The following is a 27,984-nucleotide window of genomic DNA, read 5'->3' as shown; positions in this document are numbered from 1 at the left end:
TTGAAAATGCAATAAAAACCTACCTTCAAAGATGGACCAAAGCTCCCCCCGACCAAAACAAAAAAAAAAAGAACTGCAGAACAAACCGGCAACATTCGTACCGTTGCTTTTGCGGTGGCTTTTAGTTCACCGCACACTGTGACGCAATCGGCATTAGTTTCGAGCAGTGAGCTGCACATTTCTCGCATTGCTAACGATCGTTTGAAGAGGGAGGAGCAAGAAGGGAAGGGTGAAGGGATTGGTACACAGTGAGGTGTGTATGTCATACGTGTATCATGTTGGGGTGCACGGGGCTCGGGAAAAAGGGGGAGCTTGAAACCGTGAACGGGGCCGATTTGAATTGTAGCGGGTCGGTTCGGGCGGCTGTTTTCGGGGGCGATTTGGCGCACTCATTAGGTTTGCTTTTGGCCCTGCTCGGGCTCGGCAGTGAGACGAACAATGTACACAAACGTATATAAAGTACGGGCGGGCCACCGGTAAAGACATCAGTTAGCTGCGATCTGTTCAGCAGTAAGCTACTCGCACCAGTCTTTCCACCCAAACCAAACCTACTACCCAAACGATCAATCATGAAGGTAAGACAGAGCACGGATATCAAAGTGAAAGCTTCTGAGCCTTGTTCACCGTATAATTTCACCCTTTCACACACGATTTTTGCAGACGTTTATTGTGCTTTCGATCGTGGTTGCGCTGGTGGCAGCAGTCCCCGTTCCAGACTCGAGCGAGAAAACGGTCGAGAAGCGTGGCCTGAGTGAGCTGGAGAGCCGATCGGATCATCATCACGTGAAGCACGTCACCATCACGAAGAAAGTGCCCGTCCCGTACCCGGTCGAGGTGGAGAAGCACGTGCCGGTGCCGGTAAAGATCCCGTACCCGGTGCACGTCGAGAAGAAGGTCCCGGTCATCATCGAGAAGAAGGTGCCGGTGTACGTGGAGAAGAAGGTGCCGGTGCACGTCGATCGTCCGGTGCCGGTGGAGGTGAAGGTCCCGTACGAGGTGCCGGTTGTGCACAAGGAGTACGTGGAGGTGCCCAAGCCGTACCCGGTCCATGTGGAGAAGCCGTACCCGGTGTACGTGAAGAAGCCAGTCTACATCGAGAAGCCAGTCCCGGTCAGTGTGCACATTAAGAAGGTGAAGAAGCACCATCACTAAGCAGTTAGCAGGAAGGAAGGAAGGATCGATCGTGGTGGCACCGTTTTTAAGGTGTATACAAGTGATCGGTGTTTGGCGGGTTGTTGATGTGAGGGCGAAGAGGAATAAACAGTGGTGTCTGTGTGCAGCACCAAACAGTCAGTCATGGCGATGAATGTCGTCGGGACAATATATTAAAATTAAATCTGAGTTGTATTACAGGGTTTTCCATTCCAATTAACAACTGTCCACAGTCAACTAGCAATCTTCGATTTGAAAAACACGATTGTCTACCACTTACAAACAAGTCAAGCCGTTTTTGGTACAATGTCCATTTCAATTTCACAATTGTCGTCTTCGAAAACACACGTCAGATGCGGCACGGGTTGTTTTGGTTTTGGCTGAAACGTGTATCACTTGATGTTGGGACAGCTGAGCAAAATGGACATGTTAGGCAGTTTTATCTATATTTTAATTTTTAATACAATGCAGAAATTTGTATATTAATCAGTGCTTTTACTGGTAGCAAATGAAAAAAAAATACAACATCCCAAAATAACTTAAAAACTGTAACACACCAAGAATAACTAAAAGCAAATGATAACACTGCTTAACATGAAAAAATTGCTCAGCTTTCCCATATTCTGATATTCAATCAAGACCTGTTTACAACATGGTTCAATTCTTACGGACAAGTGATACACGTTCCAGCCAAACCCGTGCCGCATCTGACGTGTGTTTTCGAAGACGACAATTGTGAAATTGAAATGGACAGTGTACCAAAAACGACTTGACTTGTTTGTAAGTGGTAGACAATCGTGTTTTTCAAATCGAGGATTGCTAGTTGACTGTGGACAGTTGTTAATTGGAATGGAAAACCCTGTACTTACTTTCCGAAATCTCAAGTAATCTAATACAAACAAGGAAATAAACAATGTTTACGTAAACAAATCATTCAAAAAGAGATGTTTTTCTGATGTTTTAAATTTTTTTTTCTTATACTCGATCTATTTGACGTTAATTTACGAATCTTATTGTAATGTTCTACAACATTGTCCTTTTCCATCTTATTTCTTGCATTTATAAGGTAAGATAATCATGAAATTTATTGTAATACTTCCTCTCTTTTATTTTAATTTATTCATCTAATCTTCTCTGGATATTTTTTTTCATTTGTAATATTTTAGAAGAATTCTTAAAGATAAGGCCAATGTTTTCATCTTTAGATTCTTTATGATTATTAATACATTTAATTATTTATTTGTGTATATTTGTATATTTATTGATTTGTTCATTTTCTGTAGTTATTTAGCAAAAAATATAGAAAAATCAATTATTAACCAATTTTAATTTCAATAATGTAGATGTATTCTAGATCGGCTATGTATGAATTATTGGTTTCGCTAACAGTCAAATGAATTTTTGTCAAAATACATTGGGCAGATGTCGCAATTTATGGATCTGGTACAGAATACTTCTTTTATGCTTAGATATGTGTATGTTAATCACTTTAATGTGACATTTTTCTGTCATAATATTGTACTATATTGTAATAATGTGTCACATTCGTTAACTAATACCTAAGGCTATTTAAAGTCCTAATTTTCCTATTCCTTACCTGCTATTCAACTTTCGTCTTTCAATTTTCAACGTTTTTTATTTATACATATTACTTATTTATTTATATTTATTTATTTATACATATAATTTGTTTTGTAACTGCTGAGCTTCCAGCAAGAGTTTTTGGTTATTTTTGGCATTTTTACTATACAAAAGCGTGCGTGTTAGTTAAATTGTCGGCCAACTAAAGAACAAAAAACATGCCAAACATACTAAAAAATAATAATAATCAACAAGTTCCTCAAACTCAATCAAAGCGAATCGGTAGCTGGAGTAGTTTGATCTTATTGTTTTTTTTAGTTTAAGAATTTCGTGCTCAGTTAAGCGTACAATATGACAACAATTCTTATTACATGAAACTAGATCACAATTTTATGTAAAACTATCACAAAGGCTTAGATCACTGCTTCTTTGATTGAGATTTAAACTCTGGCTTGTAATAGTACTTGTTATGTTTATAATAATACTTTTTTTAAATTGATTTTATGAAAGCACTTTCCAGTTATTTATGTAAAGTTATCTTTTGCGTTGAATGTTATACGCTTTCATAAATGCGTAAATCACTCATTAGAGTAGTGATGTGCTGTATGGAGCGCACCCACGGCTCCGATCCGACTCCGACTATTTTTAGTTCGATTCCAACTCCGGCAAAATGGAACCACTAGATCCGCCCGGAGTCGGAATCGTTCGGAGTCGTCCGGAGTCGACCGGAGTCGTCCGGAGTCGACGACTCCGATCGACTCCGAACGACTCCGAACGACTCCGAACGACTCCGGACGACTCCGACTCCGGGCGACTCCGGATGACTCTGAACGACTCAGACGACTCCGAACGACTCCGGATGACTCCGAATGACTCCGACTCCGGGCGAATCCGGGCGACTCCGTACGACTCCGGACGATTCCGGATATTGCAGCGCGGAACAACCTTCCGGAGTCGATTCCGAATTTATCGGAGTCGGATCGGAGTCGTCTCCCGATTTTTTCCAACTTTACCCATCACTACATTAGAGCTCGACACAATTCAGCCTTTACTGGGAGGAGCATTGGGACAGCCGTGAGGTATAATTCTGGGCAATGGTAATAATTTCCCATCAACTCAAAACAAGACTAACAAGCTCATCGAAATTGTTTACCAAGCATTTTCATATAATACGATTATAAAAAACTTCCATCTTGTTATGTTTTACGAACCGCCTCGCCGCTCTAACAACCAGGCGTCTCCATGAGCCCCGGGAACCACGCTGACCTCTTGACGGTAGCGCAGCGCCATCTACCGGTTGCACCGAACGATCACTTCTCCGTCCGGTGCAACAGCAGCAAGAGTGAGTAATTTATTGCCTTTTTTACCCCCCGGGTTTTACACCACCCTCCCCACCCCACGCCAGGTAATGAGCGTGCATTCTTTGCGTTGTTGTTTGTGATAAAAGAATTAAATTGCACGGTAGAATAACATTCAGTAGAGCAGGAAAAAAAATGGTTGCTTCAGCAACACAAAACGCTACCTAGTTTACTGGTTCCGATTCCGAGCGCTTCCGGGGCGGGAGCAGGGCAGCATTTTATTAAATTTAAACTTAAAAAGTTGACATTTTCTTACGCTGCATTTCGCGGAAACAAATGCAGAACGAAGCCGTCCATTGGAACGCAAAGGGCAAAATTGTGAGGTAAACAAAAATTAAGAGCCCGACAGGCCCCCTATATCTCTCTATCTTGCTTTGCCCTTTTCCTTCCATGTTTTGCTCCCTGTGCTCGGGATGCTTCGTTTCATTGAATATTTGTAGCAGCGAAGCGGGCGGAAAAAAATGGGAACGCAGTTCTTGTGCGCGACCCATAAATTCAAATTTCAAATCATGCTGCACGCGCTTTGTTTCTTTTTGGTTTCTCTCACTCTCTCTATCTCTCTCTCTCTTACCTCGTGCCTCTGCCTTTTTTTGCTTCGCGTGTGTGGGTGTTTTGTTTTTTCGGGGCCCGGTTCGTTTCATGTTTTTGAAATATCTTTCAGCCAGCTGGTGCAAGCGCGCCCCGTTCCGCGCACGGGTGCAAAAGTGCAACAATAAAAATCTCGCTCGAAAGTCTCGAAGCAAGGTCCTGCCCCGGCCAGGTGTGGGTTTCGGCACAAGGGGAAACGGAGGCATCGTTTTTGTGTATCGCTACAGTAAGCTTTCGGTTGGTATTTGCGCTTTTCTTTCAAAAACCTTCACCCAAACGCTCGGTCCTTCCACCGCCCTTTGGCTCCTGCTGTCAGGTTTCCCCCAGTGCAGCTGCACCTTTCGCGCTTCTTCTGCCACGTGTTCTAGCAATGGTGCTGGTATGGCTGTGTATGTGTGTGTGCGTTCCTGTGTTTGCCGTCCTTTCGCTGGCAATGAATCCTTCTTTCCAGTGTTTCCCAGGCACCGCGTTTCTTCCCTTGTTGGTGCCACATATTTATGAGTGCGGGCAAAAATTTCCATCCACCCAAACCCGTCCTCCTTCTCCTCCTCCCCCTCCTCTTTTTTACAGTTTTATTTCCCGCACGAACAATGCATCCATAATTTATACGCGAATGAATGGCGAGCGTCTCTGGCACGGGGAATGCAACAGTGGCCAACGGTCCAGGGGCTGGGCGGGAAGGTGCAAAGCATATTCCTGGTGCAAGGCATGATTGGTGGCGGTAAAGTAGAAGGAGGAGAAGGAGCAGGGGTGAAGAAATGAAACCGATCTACCAGAGCAGAAGCTATGGTAAAATCTAATAACGTAACCACACAAAAACAAAAAGAGGCCCCCACTTCGGCCCACCGCCCGCCGGTCTGGAGCGTTCCTGGCGCTCGTTGTTGTGCGAACAAGGGCGGTGGAATTTCGTGAGGAGTGTGCATAAAAATCGCTCCCCACAAAACACGAGAAAACAATGCCAGACACACATCCATTCACATCCATTGGGGCTGGGTGGCAGGAAAACTTTTCGCCCTCGCCTGTCACCGCGCTGGAAACTGCAGCAAGAAGCCTTTCTATGGAATGACACAAGCGCCACAACAAAGCTTGCCGAGAAAGGGAAAGGACGAGGTAGGTTTGATTATAACTACATGCACAAAAACGCCGGATCGTAAAAAATCTTTACACAAATCCTGTCAACGAGCAAACGGCGTTCGCCTCCTGTAGCCAATGCTGCAGGACCTCAGCATCGCAAATCATTTCTACCATTGCCCATTTCATTGCCCCCCTTCTCCGTGATGAAGGACCGTTGGGATTTTCAAAAAGTGCACAGACTACTGCAACCATCGCACACCTTCTACATACACGATCGTGTAATGACCGCTTGATAGTGACGTTTACTATGACGATGGCGTACAAAGGCATGGTAGGCGAGCTTTAAAGCTCCAGCCGTATTGGAAGAAAGTTGAGGTGACGATGGAGAAGAGAAAGAGAAAAAGAGAGAAAGAGAGGGAGAGAGAGAGAGAGAGAGAGAGACATCGAGGTGTAGACAGAGAAAATACTTGGTTTATTTGGGTAATTCTTATTAATTACATCATGAAAACGATCTGATGAGAATTCTTAGTCTTGATTTGTAGTCTTTTTTGCAGCAATGGACACTTGTCAAAAAACAGTATCAACTTACTGGTTGAGCTCCGGTTCAATGCCACCTATTGAATATTTGCTTTTTAGTTGGCATGTTTTTCCAAACAAAACCCAATCTGATTTTTTCTTTACAGGCCATGAGATTTTTGTGCATTTTTCTAAAACCGGGTTCTTGCTAATCACGAAAAAATTAAATAATTTAAAATATTGTGTTCATAGTTTTTGTCCTCATTTTCTACATTATTCTTAAGGATGATGTTGTATCAGACGTGTACTAAGATTTCAAAGCAGCTCGTTAATTCCGCGTGGCGTTATTTTGTAATTAGCATAAAAATAATAATAATAATAATAATAATAATAATAGTAATAATAATAATAATAATAATAATGATAATAATAATAATAATAATAATAATAATAATAATAATAATAATAATAATACTAATAATAAAAATAAAATTATTAATAATAATAATAATAAATAATAATAATAATAATGTTATTATTATTTATAATAATAATAATAATAATAATAATAATAATAATAATAATAATAATAATAATAATAATAATAATATTAATAATAATAATAATAATAATAATAATAATAATACTAATAATAATAATAATAATAAATAATAATAAATAATAATAATAATAATACACTGAAGTTCCTAATATTATATTTTTTATATCTTCATGTTCCTTATAAACGTCATCAATTGGATGAAAACCATCGATTCACAGGATTTACTATACAGGCTTATCTTTTATCAAACCGTAGCACTGTTATGTCGGCAGTAAAAAGGCTTTCTAGAATTGTTACTGCTAAAGGTCAATTCTTGAAACGGTGAAAATGGAAATAAATTCTTTTTCCAACTATATGAAATAATACTAGTGAATGTTATTAATGCCGTGTTATTTAAATCGTGTATATTAGTTTTTAAGAGCTGTTTGTTTAATTATAGTTGCACCAGGTTTTCTTCAAACTCTTGTCCTCGGCGATGCTCCAATTTAGTCTCAAGCAAGTGGCAAAAGTGTAAGAGCATTACCACATTGAATTAAAAATAATTAATATTATTACTCTGGCTATTCTGTTTTCGGTGTGATAAATTATCAACATCATCTCAAAGCTGTACTGAATGTGTTAACAAAACTACACTGCCCCCTTTAAGCACCTTAAGCTCTTCCCGGCATTAGCAAACAAAGTTTCTCCAGTTTCTCAAACCACAACACCGTGCTGTATGACACCGGACCAAACATGCGGCAAAATGTGTTATAACCGGTTTCATGTACGGAGGTGCGATTAAAATTACTAACCCCATTCACATCCACACACACACACACGTTAAGTCCATTCGCACAAACGTAAAGGAAAAGGAAAGGAAGCAACGAAACACACATACAAAAAGAAAACAATTAGCTGTCATGCCCGTAAGGCCAACGCCGGACCACTTTCCTTTCATGTGTCTGGAAACTGCACACAGGCCAATTTAACCGTCACCGAAAGAGATAGAGAGAGAGAGAGATCATCTCAAAACGAAACCGGCACTGCGCAGGATAATAAAGTACGCAAAACATACAAAAAAAAAACTGCACAGAAAATGCAAAATCCGAACGCAAATCCAACGTGTGGTCACTTGTTAGGCAGTTGCGCTTGGCGTGAGGGGTGTGAGTAGTCGTGAGACAGCGAACATTTCGCACAGATGACGCTGATCCTCACTGATATGGCTCTGTTTGTGTCTGTGTGTGTCTGTGTGCATGATAGGGAAAACGACAAACTATTATTACTATTCTCTAGCAATGCGACTGACCACAATTCATCCTTGCCGAGGTGGTGCTGCCGGTGCTTCTCGTACTTGTCCAAACGCGAATGGTGTCGCTTTGGGGTCTCTTGTTTCAATATAGCAACAAAACACAAAAAAAAGCTCATACCCAGACCCACAGACATACCCAGAATTGCATGTTTCAGCCACGGGCCAACTAAATCTTGAATGTTTCGGTGCCTTTATTTCCACTGTCCTCGTCCTTGTATCGCTCGAACGTGTTGCTTTTGTTGTTTTTCGCTCGTTTCAAACATGCAAGCTTTCCGGTACTTTTCCCCACCGTTCGCATTGTTTCACAGGATTCGCCCCTCCCAAAGCGGAACTAGTTCGCGTTTCATTTTCAGCAGCAGTTCCAGCACCTCCTGCCCTCTCTCCGTGCCGCAATGGTCCTCGCAAAGCACGCGGCTGGCAATTATTATTAGTCCATTTTTCATGCAGTTTTTTTCCCCAATTTTCTCATGAATTTATTACAACACGAAATTGATGGCGTTTGAGTTGCTGTGTTTTTTTGTTTTTTTTTTTTTGAGTCGTTGATGTTGCTTTCAATGGTGCGCGAAATTCGTGAGTGTGTGTGTGTGTGTGAGCACCAGCCTCAACGGGAATTTGCATGTTGTTGATGTTGTTTTGAAGGGGATTTTTTTTGTTGGTACGATGTTGCAATGTTGCCATTGTTTCCTGGCTGTCGTACACTGGAAGCAATGTAGACGGGAAGATCATCCGCGTCATTGTCATTTTACCATCCCAAATGAGAGAGTTTTTTGTTTCCCGAGAATGCACTGTAACACTGTTGTAGAGCAATTTTCCACTCGACCACCCGACCCAAAACGAAAAGAAGAGTGTCGATCGTTTCGTGGGAATGCTTTCTATTTTCCTTCCTATTAGGTTAACGAAAATTCGTTTTATTTTCCAATCTCGAGCCTTTTGCAACGGGTTAAAACGATTGCAGAAAAGATCGCTGCACGCTGTGCAGGACGATTTCTTTTCTGCGAAAGCGCTGCACCGTACCATTGTGTACCATGTGCCGATGATTCATGTTAAATGGTTTTCTTTTTCATTTTACATGTTCTATTTCGTTACACTCTGGTGTGGTGAAATGGTGCAACAGAGAGAGAGAGAGAGCAGGGAACGGGCAGGATGGAAGGACGCAGGACAGTGTCCAGTGTCCAGATTTGCTGCATGTTTGGTTTCTGGCACAGTTTAATTGGCCGTGCTGTGCTGCGTGGTTTCTATGTTTAATGCGTTTTATTTTTGTTTTCATTCGTACGTTTTGTGTGTGTGTGTGTGTGTACTCTTTTTCATTTGTTACATGCGCTTTTCTCATTCTCTAGCTCGTAACTTTTACATTGCGTTGCGTTGTAATCTGGCGGGTTCGATCTGGCGGCAGCAAAAAAGAAAAAAACGACGAAAACGCGAAACATCCCAACGTAGTGCACAGTTATTGCTTATCTGGTATGAGTAGTGTTAGTGTTGTGCTAGTTATACTGTTGGGTTTTATTAAACCGTTAATAGGAACAAATAAAATCGCATTCATTTCGTGCAATCTCTGACAATGTTAATGCATAGATAGAGAGTATATCTTTTCTTGTTCTGCGTTTTATAACTAATTACCTTCATTGGGATTCTTACCTAGACTTTATCGTAAAAATAAACACAATACAGTAGCATAAGGATCCATAAGTTTATACCATAACTTTACTGGTGGAAAACATGATAGGAGATAAGGGGAAAGGTTTTACGATCTACAAATTATTTAAAGTTTTAGTTAAAAGATGATTCATCGAGTGTTTTGGATATTTTTTATTGTTTAGTTTGTAATTTTTTGGGAAGTTTAAACATAATTTCAACTAAAGTTAGTGGTTGTTCTCTTTTTTGAATGATTTAGAAGAATTTTAGATTTATTTTTAACTGATTTACTATAACTCTCTTTCTTTACACTTGTACTATTTTTCCTAAAATTGTTTATGTTTGCGATCTTCTCTCATTTTCCATATTTTTTATTATTTCATCGCTTCGTTAAGTTTTAGATAATAATTGAAGAGTTTATCTTATGAATGCAAATAATTATTTTTCATTTTTATGTTACTTTTGTAAACGTAAGCAGCTTTACGCAAAAGGAGTTTTTACTTGTTAAGAATTTTTACACGAATTATTGTTGGGGTTAAAATGATTTTGGGAATAATTGCGTAAACAATACTGTGAATTATTTCACAAAAAGTATTAAAGAGTAACCAGAATGAGAATTTTTGAAGAACTTGTTGAAAGGAGTAAATGTTAAGTTATATTTATATCCATCTAATAAAACATCCTGATTTTTTACTTATTTTTCAAACTTCCTTAAGAGTTCTGAAAATTACTAGTAAAAGAAACTTATTTTAGTATAATCAAGTACATGAGAAAGTGTAATAAATTTCTTCAACTATCCAGCAAGTACCACTCAAAATGATGCCTCAATGCAATCGTGTTAAAAGGAATCATCATCACAATAAAACAATGACAAATAATAGCTCAGTCGAGGGAGCTTTCATCCCGCTACATCCCGCTACATCCCTTGCATTTAATTTTCCAACAACTCACCTGAAACCGAGACGGTTCTATCGGTACAACCACACAATTACCTTGGTAGCACTTGGTAGCAACGGTGGCAACAGACAAAGCAGCAGAAATGGTAAAAATAATTGATTGCTGGCAAGCATCTCACGCAGAAGAATATGAAACGACTTCGAATGGTAGATAAAACTGTTCATGGGCAAACGGAGTGAACGATTAGAGCGCACGATGAAACACAAAACGTCATGAAGTCACACAGTCACAGAGAGTCCACACAGGCAGCGAAACCATCGTTTGCAACCGGATACAACTGCAGTGCCAGAGAGCAGTGCCACTCGTCTGCAAGACGCTCGTTTGTAACGCCCGGTATTGTTGTTGTGCTTCATGTTTGCCAGGACCCGGGAACGCTCTCCAAGACACAGACACAGACAGGCTCTGAGGGCCGGGCGAAAACATTAGCAGTACATCCATTATTATCACGGCTCGGGAGACACCAATTAAAGTTAATATCGCACATAAATCAGGATATGGAGAAAACCACATTAAATAATTACAAAACATCCTAAATTTATACGTCTTGATAACGCAATTTACAGCCCGTGGCGGTGTGCCGGTGGTACCGCGCCTATCCGCTAGCCCCTCCGGCGCATCGTGCTAGCGTTCGGGCGAAACAAAAGTTTCGCTCTAGAAATGGCCACGTAACGAGAACAAACTGGTGTACGGCGCTTTACAAGCGACACCATTCATCTCGTTTGCACTTGAAGGCCGAAAGTCGTTCTTCTCGAGGGGCGGCCTTAAGGTACAGGCGCCCTTGTCTTAGGGTTTGTGTGAAGGTGGGTTCGGTTGAAAAACGGCTAGCCCAGTGTAGAATGGTTTCGCTCCTCGGGTTCGCTTGCAATATACGACGCAAAGCGCGCACGTAGAATGTTCTTCACGCCTTACGTTCGAATCGCTCGGTGTAGGCCGAGGGCTCGGAGGCGTGTTATTTACAGGCGAAATCTCTTCCTACAGCTTCGATAAATTGTAAATGGCTTAGTGTTTTTGTGTGGATCGAGTTGGTGAAAATACGATCATTATTAGCGCGTGTGATTAGAGTGATCATTACTATCAGTGGGATCCGTCCGGTCGATGAAGATATATGGTACTAGCAGGATGTTATTGATTAAATATAAGCTAGGTTACAATTTGTGATTGAGAATAGAACACACTGCAATACTGATAGCTTTTATTTTTTTGAAAATGTAGGAAAAGTTGAGTAATTATATATATCAATGAGAAACGTAAAGAAAATTGAAGATCTATTTCATGTGCAAACATATGTGGATCATTGTAATGCAAAACAGATTAAATTTTCACTGTAAATTGAAGATCAACGGTGTTAGTGATGTGTTTTGGTTTGTTTTAAAGTTCCGCTTGAATCAATGCTTTATACCAAAAAAGTGAAAAAATATTTATTCGGTCAGCATAAAGAGTTTCTCTAAAATAGATGGATCAACGGCTCTGTTTGAATGTCTCCGGAAGATCAAAATCTACATCTTACGATATTTTGAATATTTTCTATATAATTTGGTATTGCTTTGAATTAGCGCAATGATTACAGATTGTTTTTCAATTTTATGTCAAATCAATTCTTCAAATATAAAATATAGTATATAGTATGATACCAAAAATCCTGAAAACAATATAATAATACGTGACATAATGTCAGTTAATTGGGAACAAACAACATTCTATGAAAATCCTTGTAAAAACGAAGATATTCTTCTATTTGGCATAACGTCCTACGAGGACGTACCGGCCTATACAGGCTTCATTCTAGGATTGAAACCATGATGGGCATGTTATTGAGCTGACGACTGTACCATGGGACCGCCCAACGAAGAAAATAATGCTTTGTACATCATTGTATTGCTATTCAATCGGAAAATACTAGGAAATTATGGAAACGAACCAAAAATCGATGGGATACGACCAAAAAATCATGGAAACGCACCAAAAAATCATGGAAATTGACCAATAAATCGTGATAAACCCTTTAACATATCAAATAACGTCATTTCAGACCTATAAAGCATTATGTAAGATAAGGATACCAGGATGTGGTAAAATGATTGTGATATGACATAGATCATTTCAGTCATTTTCAATTTGTAATAAAAATAGGTTGGAAGTATTTTATGTAAATGCAATAAAAATTGCTGTTTAAGTGATGAAAAAAGAGAGTTGAATCTACTTTTTCATATTTATGTTCGGAATTAAAACTGCTTCTAGTGTGCAGATTGATTGTTTCCCACGGTAAAATAAAAAAAAAATATGAGGAAAGGGTTTTACTCTGGTGTATTTTTGTGCAAAATTCTGCAGAGATTCCAGAGACTTTAAGGAAAAATCACTTGAATTTAAGCTTGTAGAAAAATATTTTTTAAACCGTTTAGTTCCCTCCAAAAATGTTACCAAACCACCAAAACCTGATCGAAGCAAAACGGTTTGCCAAAATACCATACCACCACTCCCCTCCCCAAAAACGATAGCGCAAAGTGTTGCAAAAAATATGATTGATCAATCGCACGTTGCAAACTAGTCCGCACAAAATGCCCTCAATACCATGGAATGTGAGCTTAGAAACAGTTGAAAGGAAATGTCCTAATGCGGCGCAATAAAATCATTAAAGCTTACCATCAATAAACCAATTGATGGTGCAGTCAGTGCAAGCAAGCTGCTAGCTGCCTGGAGAAGAAGCCATGCTGGACCACTGCTGGGTTTGTTGTACCACCGATCAGTATAAAACCTGTCACCGTTAGGTCGTAAGTGTATCACTTCTTCACTGCACAGCAACGGCACTTGAACCACTAAACAACACCATGAAGGTAAATCGATCCCGTTCTTAGGTGTCCTAGAACACTTCCCCGCCTAGGGAGGCGGGACCGAAAACTCGAAAATGGAAACAATATTTACTCGCTCGCTCGTTTTGTTTGTTTGGATTTAATTATACTTTCGCTTTATCTTTTTTTCCACATCCGCCGCAAGTCCTTCGAGGTTGGTTTTTGGCTGCTTATCGTGCTAGCGACAGTCTGCGTTTGCTCTAGCGAGGCGCAACTCCGGGCTCGTCGGGACCTTCGCTACCGCCAGACCGGGACCTACGCTTACCACTACCGAACGGATCAGTTTTCCAGCGTGCAGAAGGTACCGGTTGTGCCGGTTGCTTCGGCCCACATCCAGAACCAGCTGCTGCATCAGGTGAGGGCGACAAGGCCGGCGCACGTGCTGCACTTCCCTACGCGCCGTCCGATGCAAGCCGTTGATCAGCTGCACACGCGCGTCGACATTGGCGAGCATCGTCGCCGGGGCACGGGTCCAATTGTGCCGGTGGTGCCGGTAGTGCCCGTGGTTCCCGTGGTGCCTGCTGGAACGGTGGTAGCTCACTCTCACACCGAGGTGTACCGAAAGTATCGTTGAACTGGGTCAATAAATGAGCGGATTTTAAAGCCATCTGAGGGAAAACTGTTCGCCTTCATTGAACTGTGAATTGTAGGAAACTAAATTAGAAAAGAAAATTCTATTCATTTAGTGTCAATGAATTTTCTCTTCTCTATCTTCTAAAGCAATTCAGAAAGTCTTCTCTTTATTCTTCTAGAAGCTTTCCAAGAAATACCAATGTAAGATGACAGACAGCATCTAATGAAATCAATAAAAAGTATATCATTAGACGAAACTTCATAAAACCAGTCACCATTAAAGTAATTCAAATGGCTCTAATTTATCCATCATCAACAATCCATGATATATCCACCATTTAAATGCCGTACATGATCAGCTCTTCGTGGAAACTCATTCATAAACTCTGCCAACACGTTCGCAACCTATGGTTGAGCATCCAAAACCAAATCCAAACAAACGGCACCCTTCCTCAGCTCCAAAAATCATTGGTATGCCATTTTCTGTTTTCTTTACGGTTCGCGAAAACACGATACAAACGCAGGGGACAAAACAACAGACCGCACACCACCTACTTCAGCTGGCCGAATTCCAAATACTCCAAACTCCACACCCCCTTAGGCCAATTAAGCCCAACCTGTCCAGTTGGACACGAATATGATTAAATCTTATTAGCCGATTATCAACGAAACCGATCACTCGCTGACGCACGCGGTCTGGCCAACACCTTCGAACCGGGGTTTTGATCTTATCGCTCGTCGGGTGGCCGGTGTGGGTGCGAAAGATGTTGTGATCTTCCGGCTACGGATCGCGCGCCAACCAGCCGTTACGATCGCACGGCTCGTGCTGCCTGCTCGGTGGCATAGAAAAGCAGGCCTTGCCGCTTTGCGTAACACACATTTGTACGCGTGGATGCACAATTGCACGCGCGATGAAGACGAAAGTGAGAAGTCGGCTGTGAAAGGGATAGTGAACGATTAAGCAGAAGATGTTTGTGAGAGAGGGAGTGGAAAGAGAGAATGGGGTTTAGTAGATCAAAGCTGCTGATAGTGCCCGATTTATGAGGAACTGTTTGAGCAGTTAATTGTTAAGGGAAAATCAAGTGTGCAAAAAGGAATATTTAAGTCTCTCTCTTTCTCTCTCTCTCTCTCTCTCTCTCTCTATCTCTCTCTCTCTTTCTCTCTCTAGCTGTCTCTCTCTTTCATTGAATTAATACATTTAAGTTAATTAGACCCGAGACCTTTTAATGACCATTTTAAGGCCGAAGTTAGACAAATTAAAATTAAATCCAAAATTAATTTGAAAAAGTTTTATAAATAAAACCTTATAAATATAATATTTATAAAGCACCAAGCACCAGGGCGGTCCAGTGGTATAGTCGTCAACTCAAACGACTCAACAACATGCCCATCATTGGTTCTAGACCAGAATGGACCGTCCTCCCGTAGCAAGCATTGACTATGCGGCTACGTGGTGATGAATTAAGTTTCGAAAGCCTTGCATAGGCTGGCATGTCCTTGTAGGACGTTACGCCAAATAGAAGAAGAAAGCACCAAGAATTGCACTCGAACACACTGTGTTGAGGGACATCGTGCACTACTACCTACTGCTAGAGGCCATCGAGTATGCACGAAATATGAGGTACATCGATACACCTTGGTAGTACTCGATGAACTTGAGTGCTGGAGCATCCGAGCTGAAGAAGCAAACACGTTGGCCATGCTTGAGGGACGCATTATTGGGCTCTTCTTAGGCGCTGTTTTCCAGTAAGATGTGTAGAAGTGGAAGAGGCTCAAGCGTCAATGTACTCTCTGTTTCGTTCATTTCAGTGGGACAAGTTTAGGGCCACAATCAGATCCGGTACAGGCTCTGGATCTCATTCAAGACTGATCTCAGATCAGATCAGATCTAGAATCCAGGAGAAAAGCAGCTGTTTGAGCACTGAAATGTTTTTGGAGTTCCTAGTAATTCCTTGTCCCGCATACGATCAAGACTATTTCTAGTACTAGAACAAGATTAATTCTGCTATGTGTTTTTGGGAGAAATTTTGGGTTATATTATGTTCATTCGCGGATTTTGAACCACATTTGAATCTGATTGGCATGAGATCGGACGAGATTCTATGAAGAATTAAGACTGGATTTAAAAATATTATAATATATAGTAGATCTTAAATCGCATTGATCATCCACAACACATTTCCGCAAGCTCTTATTTCACATCATTGCCATACTTATCAAAAGTGGTTCCGTTATACGATATATCTCTTCTGGATCGCATCCAATCATGCTTTGATAAATTCTGACCAAAACGAATTCAACTTAAAGTTATCCTGAAGCCAATCTACGAAACATGTAGCAAAAATATAATCATCAAATTACAAACGCAAACCGAACAAAGCGCAAAAAATGCCAAAACTACCTTCACCGACTAGTAAAAGCGAGCAGATAAAATATTCATACGGCTAAAGCTTTCATTAAATTGAGTAGCGGTGGTGCCGTAGGCATGAATTTGGAAGGGCACGGCAAAAAAATCCACAAAAAGGAACCCTCCCATCACGAACCCCAGAGTCCCGTTTTTACATCCTAGAATTCCGGTTGATGTACTTTGATTTCGTTTCGAATGCACTCCATTAGCTGGGTTGACCTCGAAACTTGACCGACTAGGCAGTAGCAGCAGCAGCAGCATCCTCAGCAAGCCTTACATTTGCAATTGCAATTTCGGCACAATACACCATTTGCCATTGCTTCCAAGCGTGTTCGTTTCCATTACGACGGCCAAAAAAAGCATCGGCTATTGATGATTTCACACAAACTCTCTCATATGTCTCCCCCTCGCCAAACAACCCGGTGCTCCTGTCAACCAGCGTTTTGGGAAACGCTCGAATGCAGGTTACAGGGAAGCATCATCAAAGCACAACCACGCATTCGGTCGAAAATTTGATCCAAGCAAGCCTGAAAACAGACCTGCCGGAATAATAGCCTGTGAATGATTGGTACCGGCAGTACGATACATTGCCAACACACCGAACGTGGCCTGCTGTTTCTTCCATCTCCAAACACGGGGCACGTGTTGGGGCTCGTCAAAAACCCGTAAAACTCATCGATCAATCATGGTGATGGATTCGACGTTTATGCACCATCCACCGGAATCCATCCTGCCAAAAAAAGAGTCTCTTTTTTCTTTACATCGACGGCAGTTGCCGTCGTTGGGCTCGAAATCGAAACGGCTAGTCTCGGACACTCGGTTCTTTTTATCTTGTGTGCTCTGTTTTGTGGGAAAGGTGTCGGGACACAGCGAACAGGGGAGCGAACGGTTCGCAAGTTTGACGCGTGATTGCAAATTTCGGTAATGAAGATGGGCAATTTAATAACGCAAACATTGTGGGTGCACATCTGGCGGTCATTTTTTTCTCGCTCTCTCTCTTTCTTTCTTTGGAGTTGATCCATTTAAAGCACTTCCTTTGGTGTGGACCCGGTCCTCTTCGGAGGGAACGGTTAACCACTACAGCGAGAGAAGGAGCCTTGGGGTGCGGGTGGTACAGTGACGAGAAGCATCTCATATCTGCCCATAGACACAAACACACACCCACAGCACTAATAATCTGAGTAGATCCTGTGGCATTATGGGCACTGGGAGCTGCAGGAGCGAGGAGCGGAAAAGCACTTCATTTAGATGAAGCCCGGGTTTTATTTTCAACAAAAGCTTCACCTCCTTCACCTCGTTAGCTGCGCCACAGGTTCACATTCGTTCTGCGGTTAGCTGTGGCAGATGTATGTGGCAGAGCCGATGGTTACCGATGGATATTACAGCAAAAATGTTAGCTCTGTAAAGCTGTAAGGCTGTATCCTCCTTGCAAAACCTGTCCCTATCCTCCCTAGCATTCGGTAAGTATCCTGTGTCAATTTAATATTGTACGTAGTACGTAGTCCCAACAATGATCTAAGAACTGGCTGAGTCTTTCCCATCCATCCTCCATCCATCGGGGCACGGCAAATCTCGCTTCATAAAAGCCATAAACGGCATGGAGCGACCTATTGCGAGTGCGACGCTTTCCCATTGTGCGGTGATATCGTATCATTTTAAGCTTCCAGCATCCCAGCCCTGTCTTCTTAACTGTCCGGGCTATTGTTGCGGCTGCATTCAGTTCAATGACAGCATTAGGGGCGGTTATATCATGTCGTGCAGAAGAAAGTATCATACTCATCATCAGTGACGGGACATGATGATGGGTTGCTTTTCCTACCAACCATTGCTCCAAACCACCACCACGGCAGGACGGAACATCCTTCGCTGTGACGCTGTGAATGGTTGCAAAGTTTCTCTCCCGACCAGGGGGTTTGCGCCTTCCTTTTGCTTCGATCACTTACGATTAGTGTTACAGCCGGTGCAGCCTTCGCCTGTCAGCTCAGGGCAGGGCAATGTTTGACGGGAACTGCACACTATTACCATCACAATTACCTCCGTCTCCAGAAGATTTGCAGGAAGAGATTGCGAATTCGTTACACGGTGCGTACCAGAAAACGCACCACCGCTTTCGGTGCGTATCCTTCTTTCGGTCGTGAGTTATGTGTGCCGAGTTTGGAGGGACGCAACAACAAAAAACAGGAACGCATCCTCAAAAGCCTGGAGCTGTTGTTTCAAATTCAATTTTCACACCTCATACTCTCCTGGTTCGGGGACGACGGCGGCTTGTACTACCGCGATGGGAAAGCTGTGCACTGCACGTGTAGTACCGCATGGTGGGAGCGTCTTTTTTTGTAAGCTTTTTACTTGGACTGTAAGGTTCAGGTTTAGCGCCAAGAGCAGCAGCATGACAGTACAGTGGTTGCTACATTGTACCGAGCATCGCCCTTCGCCCGGAAGGAAGCAATATCATCGCGCAAAATGTAGCTCAATTTTAACGAGCCCACGCTGGTGTACAGGGTGGTGGAGGTTGTAAAATATTAATTCACTTAATGATGAAGATAAACGTTGGCAGTGACAGGCAGAAGTAGGATGGAAGAAATCCATTTTGTGTGGATAATTTTCGAATGATTTGGAGTAGAATATTAGGGTGTGAAAGATAACAGAAATTAATTACTTACATCAGTTCAATTTATGTCACAATACAATGAAATCTAAAGAAAAAAAGGAAAGTAGAATGTGTAGGTTTGTTACTAGGCTTTGCTTGAAGACATTAAAGTTTATGATTATTTGCAAATCGAATAAGAATATGATAGAATCTGAAAAATGTAATCAGAAAAACATAAACGTACAATAAGAGAAGCTTTTGGACATGAATAGAAAGATTGGAAAGGAATTGGTTTTGGTCTCAGAACTGCATTGGAACCAGAATGGATGTTACAATTTCAGACATTTCTTCCAAAGCTTAGCTGAAATAAGACTCACTAAAGCTCACATTCTTACTCATCTTCTTCTTTAAGTTTATAATTGCCCTTCTTTTTATCCTTCTTTTTCTCTTTTTCTCCATAATTTTTATGTATTTGTCTTTTGTGTCTACTCATTTTTCTTATCATCTGTTTATCTTTTTCTCTTATCCATCTTATTCTTCTTCTTTTCTTCTTCTCTCATCCTTCTCTCTCTCTTACTTTTTCTCTGCTCATCACAACTTATGCTTATCTGCTTCTATTTCTTCTTCTTTTTTGATTCATTTTCTTATCTTGATATTATTATTATTATTATTATTTTTTTTTATTTTTATGATTATTATTAATATTATTATTATTATTATTATTATTATTATTATTATTATTATTATTATTATTATTATTATTATTATTATTAGTATTATTAAATTATTAGGGTCGGTCTGGTGGTACAGTCGTCAACTCGTACGGCGTAACAACATGCCCGTCATGGGTTCAAGTCCCGAATATACCGTGTCCCCATACGCAGGACGGACTATCCTGCTACGGTAACAGAAAATCATTGAAAGCCAAGCTCACTTCACTAGTGGGTACAGGCAGGCCTTGACCGACAGCGGTTGATGTGCCAAACAACAAGAAGAAGAAGATTATTATTTATATTATTATTATTAACAAAAATAATATTTTTATTGTTATTATTATTATCCTGTGATACTCTTCTTTCTTCGGCTCTTCAATTTATTTATAATGTTTATATTTACATTTATATATGTTTATAATTGGAATTGTGAGAATGATTTGTATTGAAGATGATCGTTACTTGTACACTTGAAGCAACTTTAACGTCTACCATTAAACGTCTAAGGCGTTAAACTATAGTTTTTCAAAATAAAAAAAATCATACAAGTCCGAAACTGAGCACAATACGAAGGATAAAATAGATCCAAAAATTATCCTTGCAGGTTTTTGTTATCAACTACACTTTTATTTCAGACACCAGCGAATTATTCAATTTAAATGTTTGCAAAAATATGATAAAAATATCAAACCCCGATGTGTCTAATTAAGTTAAATTAATACACTCACTACTTTCAAGCCACTGAAATACCCTGCCACCAACAAACAGCCGACAGCCGAAAACAAAACAGCAAAAAAGTGAACGAAACATACTTCAAAACTGAATCACTACAAATTGAATCCCTTTTTGCTAGCGATTTGCTTTTCCCCTTTTTGCAGCTTGCTGTGCTGTGACACTGCTACCGGGCTAACCCGTTCCAGTCGTCCAACCATCGCAAGCAGCATCCGGCCAACCCATCCTCGGCACCCTGCAAACGACAGCAATTCTTTGTAACGCTTCACGACGTACGCCGCTCGTGGACACCGTTCTGCCAGCCATAACCCCGGGGCGAATCATAAACTCATCATAGTTTCATGTTTATAGATACCATGTGTAGATTGCATGATCCTTCCGGAGGGAGTTTGAGAACGAAACGATGGAACGATGGATGCATGGGGTGGAACGCCGTTGCGAAACGAACGCTCAAACGCTGGTCCATTACAGCATTGGCTTCGTGTGGGAGGACGGACGATGACGACGATGTGCACCGGGCTGGGCGGACAGGATTGAGCATCCACTTTCCATCGGTCGGACGTAACGAGGAAGCCATCCTTTCGATCCTCGGCGAGGATTCCCATAAAACGATCCCCGATATGTCCGACATCTTCGACCATTTGGGTTTGCCCTCGCTAAGCGATAATATCGTCAACAAACGGTTACGAGATTTGTGTGTTCCGACCGGGTGGAGCGGGGTGGTTGAGTGGTTCTGCGATATGCATTTTTCCGTGTGTTGTTGCTGTTGCTGCTTTCTTTTTGTGGCTTGCTTTCTTTCTTTCCCGAGTTTTGTTTCTGTGTCATCCACTCTATTCATGGCGACTTCCACTCCCACTTGAGCGTCTGAAGCCCGCCGGGCTATCACTATCGTTTGTGCTGCTAGTCTCGGCTAGTATCGTCCAGTTGTTCTTTTACCCTCATGTTCTCTCTCTCTCTCTCTCTCTCTCTCTCCCTCTCTTTCCCTACCTCTTTATGGATTCATCTTGAAATTGCATGTTCGTTACGGGTTCCCCGCCTTTGACGGTCACTGCCCCGCTGATGTAAGTGTCCTAGCTGCCCTTTCTACTGCACGCTGCACGTGGGATGAAGGACCACTGTGGATGCACTTTTCCAGCGAGTGCAGCGAAACAAAAACTCGTGTAGAGTGCTGCGTGAGTGGTGCTGCACGTGTACAGGGGGCGGTTTTGCTACTTCTGCTGCAAATCATAACAGTTTAGACAGGCCATCGGCAGAATTGTGTCCATTGTGTGAACGATGTACTTGTTGGAGGAGGGGGTGAACATTGAACCGACACAGACAGTGGAAAAGATTCTGATTCTCTGCCAGCACTGACCGCACAACAAGGACTCTACAAAGTGGAACAATGAGGATGGGGGGAGTTTGACCGGGCTGCAGGCTGCACCGGAAGAAGAAATATGAACCACAACTCCTCGGTAGCTAGGCGTACTAGGGAACCAGTGTGTGTGTGTGTGTATGTGTGTGGGTGAATGTACTCAATTTATTTGGATTTAGTGTCGGAAAGGGAATGGGGGGAGGGGGTGGAAGAGAATTAGCCTTGTTCTTTTAATGGCTTTTGTGAGTAACAACCGTGCGATAGAATTGAACATGCGATAGAGTTGGACAAGTTGGTGAATTCGGTATCGTACTTGGCGATAGAGTTGCGACAAAGTGAAAAAAAGATCGATGTGAAAATAACTTATTCATAATAATGCAAATTGTTTGAGTTTAATGGAAAAGCTAAATAATTTAAATAAATTTTGAAAAAAAAAATTGGAAAGGAAATCCATATTAGAGTAAATGTACCAATAGTGGTGCAATTTGTAGTGGTACCGATGTGTTTTAATGGATTTAAAGTGTCAGGAAGGACATTTTCTGAATATTTTAACACATAGCAATTGAAATATGTTTTATCTTCGCAATCACAACCATTTTTACCATGAAATACATCAAATTTACGAAAAAATACATATTTTTGTGACTGCTTCGTTGTACCTATAATGGTGGTATGGTTCCTATAGTCGTCGTATTGTGTTCCTATAGTGGTGGTAAACAAAGATGCATAAAAAACGGTGTATAATATCAATGAAACTTAGTCTCGAAGCTGTTTTCGTATGAATAGCAAGGATTACTGCCATAATATTAGTTTCTTGCATAATTTGATCGTAAAAAAATGTATAAATTTGATTAATGAAACTATTGACTAAAGTACTGCATCACATCTGTCATCAACCAACACCAGGAAGAGTGTGCTTGATTTGAAGTCAATTTTTCATTCAGCCAGAAAAGCGAATTTTGCCCTGTTTTTGGTAAATTACCAACATAAAACTCATTTCTGTTGCTTATTTTTAGTGAAAACAGTACGACATGTCAAAAATATCCTCGAAAAAATCTAAAACGACCTGTTTTTATTGATTTTATAACTATAACCACTACAGGAACATGCCTGTTTTGTGTACCTATAATGGCACTATGGTAAAAAACACTTAAAAATGCATAAATATAGTCAAAAGGCAAATAATTTTAGTAAAACAATAACATTTCACAACAATCATGTTGAAAAACTAGTAATTGCGTGGTTATGTGGTCGTTTAGAACGTTAACAGAAAAATGAGTTTCGTTATGAAATCCTAAGGATTTTGGAAAAATGTTGACACATTTCACAAAATAATGGATTTTTCGGTCACTAAGTAACGGAATGGCCCCATTTAACTTTTAAACCCTTTGTAAAAGGCTAAAGAACATTTCACACTAACGTAAATAACTTAATTACTTTTAATTTACCGTATGGACCGCATTTTAGTGCAATACTACCACTATTGGTACTACCACCACTATAGGTACATTTACCCTTTGCTAGGTACATTTATGAATTTGCTAGAGAAGTTTGATATATTTGCTTAAAACTTGAATCAAAAGGTTTTTTTTTTAGTATTTTAACATGATTTTTTATTTATATTAATCATTAGAGTTATTAGGACTTACGCTAGATGCTCTCAGTGATATATAGTACGGTAATTGTAACACGTCGCTTCCTATCCTGTTGTTATGCGTCTTACATTGTTTCACATTTCGTTTTATCAATCGACTTAAAAGTGATATGCAGTACGACGTTTTTTTTTGTCGTTTTTTGACAGCTTACAAATTGATGTTTTACTTGTAACTGATTTACTTTTAATTACTTAGCTAAAATTACACTCCAAATCCTTTCAACGCTATCTTGAAATAAATGTAATGATTTATTGTAGAACCAGTGATCGGAACAATAAGAATAAAGTTAGGAATAAGCAGAGTTTTGGGACCTCAACCATGAGGACACAACAAACCCAAGAGAAGAAAGAAAATAATATAACATTCACAATTAGTTCTAGAAGATGTGACTTCAGCAATAATGCAGTGTATAATGACAACAGGAACAGAGACCTAAATAGGAACAGGAGTGAGGAATTCACTTTCCAGCGTTACTGGAGCTAGAAACTATTTATGTATCGAATATCCAAATCCTGAATATCTGCCAAATTCTCTGAAATTACTCTTTATTCTCTGTTCTAGGTAACAGAATATTGGCGAATCACTTTCAGGGTTTCCCATGGTTGCTTTACGTAGGGTTTTTGGAACCTTCTTGAAATAATTTGGATTTGTTCCACGATTTATTGAGCGTTACTCTTTTTTTAATTACTTAAAAATTATGAGACGATGCTAATAAGCCGTGGTAATGAGTCAAAAATATGTGGGCTCAATAAATCGTGAGACGAATCCAATCAATTTTACGAAACAGCCCTGTATCCTAGTTAAATTTTTCTAACAATAGAATAAAAAGAAAGCTTAGTGAAGATATACGTTTAATATGGGTAAACTTATAGGTATCATGTGCTTTAAAGCACTTTAGATTCTCAGCTATAACTGAGCTATACTTTCTTTTGAGATATTTTCTTTTGAGGTACTTTTGAAACGTTCGTTTGATGATTTATTAAAATTATGTATTGTGATTCTTTTCTAACAACATATTTCTAACAACATTATGTTAATCTTATCTCGTTATTCAGAACAAATACTAAAAGCTATCAGACAGACACTTTTCACAACGTGATGTGCAAACTATCAAACCCTTTCACACTCAACGACCAATCATCAATCATGCATTTCATCGCACCTTTTATCGCGCGTATTATCTGGCTCGTTTGCTTCAACCACTCGCACCGGTCTGCTGTGGTCATCGTCTAAACCTCAACAACAACATTTTAAAAAAAATCAAACGATAAGGTCTGCTGGAGATGCCCCGGCGATGCTAGGCCGATCGATGAGATAACAACAACCCATCAGCTGCTGACTAATAAGTACCACCATTCTTTCCAAGTGGCCGATTAATTTGCATGGATTATTGTTGGACAGGGTTTAGAGTGGCGGAGCACCGAAATTTCGTATCTTTACACTCACACACACATACACGCATGCACAGAAGAAAATGAAACAAATCACTAACAAACAACGGTTTGCACACCGAACCGATCCGTCAACCGTGCCGAACACGAAGCGAACGAGCGTGTACAGTCATAATAGCAGCAGCAAAGCAGTAGGGCCAGCCACACGGTATTGGCAGTCACACAAGGTACTCGTTACTTTTGGTTTCGTTCGCTTTAGAGCGTGCGGTTACGTGCGTGGTGGCACCGCGCGCAGCAAAGAAGACCGAAGTGGCCACAGTGCCACAACAGTTTCACTCGTGCAGTTGATTCGATTCCTCCACCACAGCCGCAACCTTTTCAGCCACCCCCGAAAGAAAGGGAACCGAAACCGAAATGTACGGTGCGGATATATTACCTAAGTCACACAGCAGCGGTTTCCCCGCCGAAAATTGGCGAACGGATTAGGCGCAGTGTGTGTTTTTGAAGCCGAAAAAGCACTCTTTCAAGCTGTTTCAAGCACCACAGTTCATTGACACTTTCATTTCGTCCGGTTTGGACGCTACAATGTTGCTGGTATGTTCGATCAAGTTGGCACTGCCACCTGTTAGCAACTTTCATTTGCAGACTCACCTCCAACCTCTAGTCTAACGTCATCGCAGTAGCCAGTTTTAAACCGTCAAACACACGCGCGTCTAGTAGCGACTTCTCGACTTGATCAACACTTTGAACGGCCGGTACTTGTCCACAAACACAGTCCGGTGCACAAACACCGGGTACGGTCGGTCCACATTGAAGACGATCGGTTTCGGCACGTGTATCACTTCCTTCTCGTGGACGGGCACTTTCACCGGCACGGGCACTTCGTACGGTCGGTCGACGGGCACTTCCACCTGCTTTTCCACGATCACCGGAACCTTCTTCTCGATAAACACCGGAACCTTCCGCTCGATGTGCACCGGGTACGGGACGGCGATCGTAACCGGCGGCGGTCCGTAGTGTTTGCCTTTCTTCTTGCTCTTCCCGTACCCTTCCGGTAGCTTCTGCTGGATGCCGAGTTGGGCTAGCAGGTTGGCGTTATTGAAAGCATCTTCGGTATGATCTTCGCTGGATTCGTCCGACTCGGCGACCCCGTTCGGTAGATGATGATGATGATGATGTCCGTCATGCTCTTCGTACTCTATTTCCACAGAATCGTTATCGTCGTGCGGGTTGCCGGCACCGTGATGGATCGTCTCACCTGTTCCGTAGTGCTGCTCGTCGTCATCTTCCTCGTAGCTACCGTCGGACTCGTAGTATCCCTCTTCTGCATCGTAAGCTTTGGCGGTGTGTCTTCGGGGAACTCCCTGAACGGTGGGTGTTAGCTGGCAGCATAGCACTAGTAACAGGGCTAGTAGACAGCAGCGACTTAGCAGTAATTCCCGGCTAAACTTCCACCGACGCTTTGGTAATCCATCGAGGCCCAGAATTGCTATGCTTTGGAGTAAAAGTGAGAAACAGATCTGCCGACAGACCGTTCAATCAGAAGCGAAAAAGACGTTGCTACGTAAGATCTTCAGTACCAGTATCCAACATCGACCACTGCTCGGTACTTACTTCCATGTTTGAACTTTTCCAAGGGTGGTCCACAGCAACCCGCCGCAGTACGTCCAGCCACCGGAACTGATCATACAGCACTGACTGGGCCCATCTTCAGTTCGGATACTTTTATAACTTCTTTCAACGCACTCGGTGTGACCGGATCCGGACAAACAACCGTTCCATTACGTCCACCAGCAACACACACACACACACACACCAAATCAGACTCCATTTCCGAAGCCTGGTCCGCCCCTTGGATCCACAGTCCACACGGTGGAAGGGGAGAAACCATTGCGCCGTTTGATGCTCCAAAGAAGATACGCAAGATGCCAAGATGCCAAACATTTGCATCTCGCACACGGCTATTGCTTCAAAATCATACGCCACACTGCATGCGGGCCTGCCTTTACCTCGCCGCTAGAGCTTGGCTACGGGGCACACATCAGCCAGATGAACTTTCTCATCATAGATGGACAGCTGTGGCGCTGTGGCTAGAGCGGACGGCTTGATGCTGTGAATACATTGTTACATCATCCCGACTGTGGCCAGCAGCGGGTCAGAGCATCGAATGATAGACATCCAAACACGTCTCGGGAGCCCCCTGTACTGGTCTCGCTGACTCGCTGTAGGATTTATGAGCTTCGAGACCATGTCCATGCTGTTATTTGAACACGAAGGTTACGCGAGTACGGGTAGGTAAGCATTACAATTATCACTATAAATTATTCATGCTGTTTTTGAGGGGGATGGGGATGATGCGGAGAAGGCGAAATGAAACTCTAGACCGACTGCCCCCGGCCCATCGAACGAATGAAGCGGAAGGGTTAGGAAAACAATAATCGATGTCAGCAGTTATTTGGGGCTGTGTTTGTGTGTGTGTGTTTGAAGCGTTGCGCTTTAAAGAAAGCTCCCCGGCGTTTCGGGTTCGGAACGTAATGAGGGCGAAGGGTTATAAAATATCACTTCCCTGGTGCGGTTAAGTATTCACGCGCACGTTAACAATGAGCCACTTTTGTGTGGGGTTAAAGAAGTGCGAGATGTTTGGGGCGAACTTTTGGGCAGCGACAGCCTCTTGCGAAATGAACTCAATATTTCATGCCTAGCGCCGCGCTGTTAACAAAATGTAATAAAAAGGCGCAGGAATTTGTTTGCATTTAATTTATTTAGCGCTAATAGGTGTGTGATATGTTACCCAATCAGCTGCGACGTGTGTGTGTGTGTGTGTTCAGTGTATTGTATTGAATTTCGTAGATAAAGCAAAACACGAACAAGATGGGGAATAGAATTACAAAAAAAATCGTTTGTCCCTTTTACATTTATTTATTTGGGGTTCATGCTTTTTTGTTTTTTTTTTTATTGTTCATTACATGTTATGTTTTAATGTTATTACATTTTTTATCATTCAACATCATCTACGCA

The 27,984-nt window shown here is 41.5% G+C and overlaps 3 protein-coding genes across 4 annotated transcripts; 2 read left to right on the top strand and 1 right to left on the bottom strand.

Annotated features, from left to right (window-relative positions):
- The first annotated feature begins 414 nt into the window (after window positions 1-414).
- LOC120957592 (MAGE-like protein 2) lies at window positions 415-1,336 on the top strand. The gene is made up of 2 exons (XM_040379873.2): window positions 415-575; window positions 661-1,336. Exons 1-2 carry the CDS (start codon window positions 570-572, stop codon window positions 1,150-1,152), a joined length of 498 nt encoding a protein of 165 aa, XP_040235807.2. The 5' UTR covers window positions 415-569; the 3' UTR covers window positions 1,153-1,336.
- A 12,146-nt stretch (window positions 1,337-13,482) lies between these two features.
- On the top strand, window positions 13,483-14,147 carry LOC120959820 (uncharacterized). The gene is made up of 2 exons (XM_040383483.2): window positions 13,483-13,539; window positions 13,700-14,147. Exons 1-2 carry the CDS (start codon window positions 13,534-13,536, stop codon window positions 14,126-14,128), a joined length of 435 nt encoding a protein of 144 aa, XP_040239417.2. The 5' UTR covers window positions 13,483-13,533; the 3' UTR covers window positions 14,129-14,147.
- Window positions 14,148-24,609: 10,462 nt separating this feature from the next.
- On the bottom strand, window positions 24,610-27,738 carry LOC120959609 (uncharacterized). Of its 2 annotated transcripts, XM_040383109.2 has the most exons (3): window positions 26,581-27,738; window positions 26,225-26,486; window positions 24,610-26,164 (listed from the first exon to the last, which is right to left on the bottom strand). In XM_040383109.2, the coding sequence occupies exons 1-3, from the start codon at window positions 26,584-26,586 to the stop codon at window positions 25,680-25,682; spliced, it is 753 nt and encodes a 250-aa protein (XP_040239043.2). In that variant the 5' UTR covers window positions 26,587-27,738; the 3' UTR covers window positions 24,610-25,679. The 2 variants fall into 2 exon arrangements, with proteins under 2 accessions (XP_040239043.2, XP_040239042.2); XM_040383108.2 differs by having other exon boundaries at window positions 24,610-26,486; window positions 26,581-27,737.
- Window positions 27,739-27,984: the final 246 nt, after the last annotated feature.

This window comes from Anopheles coluzzii, chromosome 3, assembly GCF_943734685.1.
Source record: "Anopheles coluzzii chromosome 3, AcolN3, whole genome shotgun sequence".
NCBI lineage: Eukaryota > Metazoa > Arthropoda > Insecta > Diptera > Culicidae > Anopheles > Anopheles coluzzii.
This window is presented reverse-complemented; position numbering and strand designations above follow the sequence as displayed.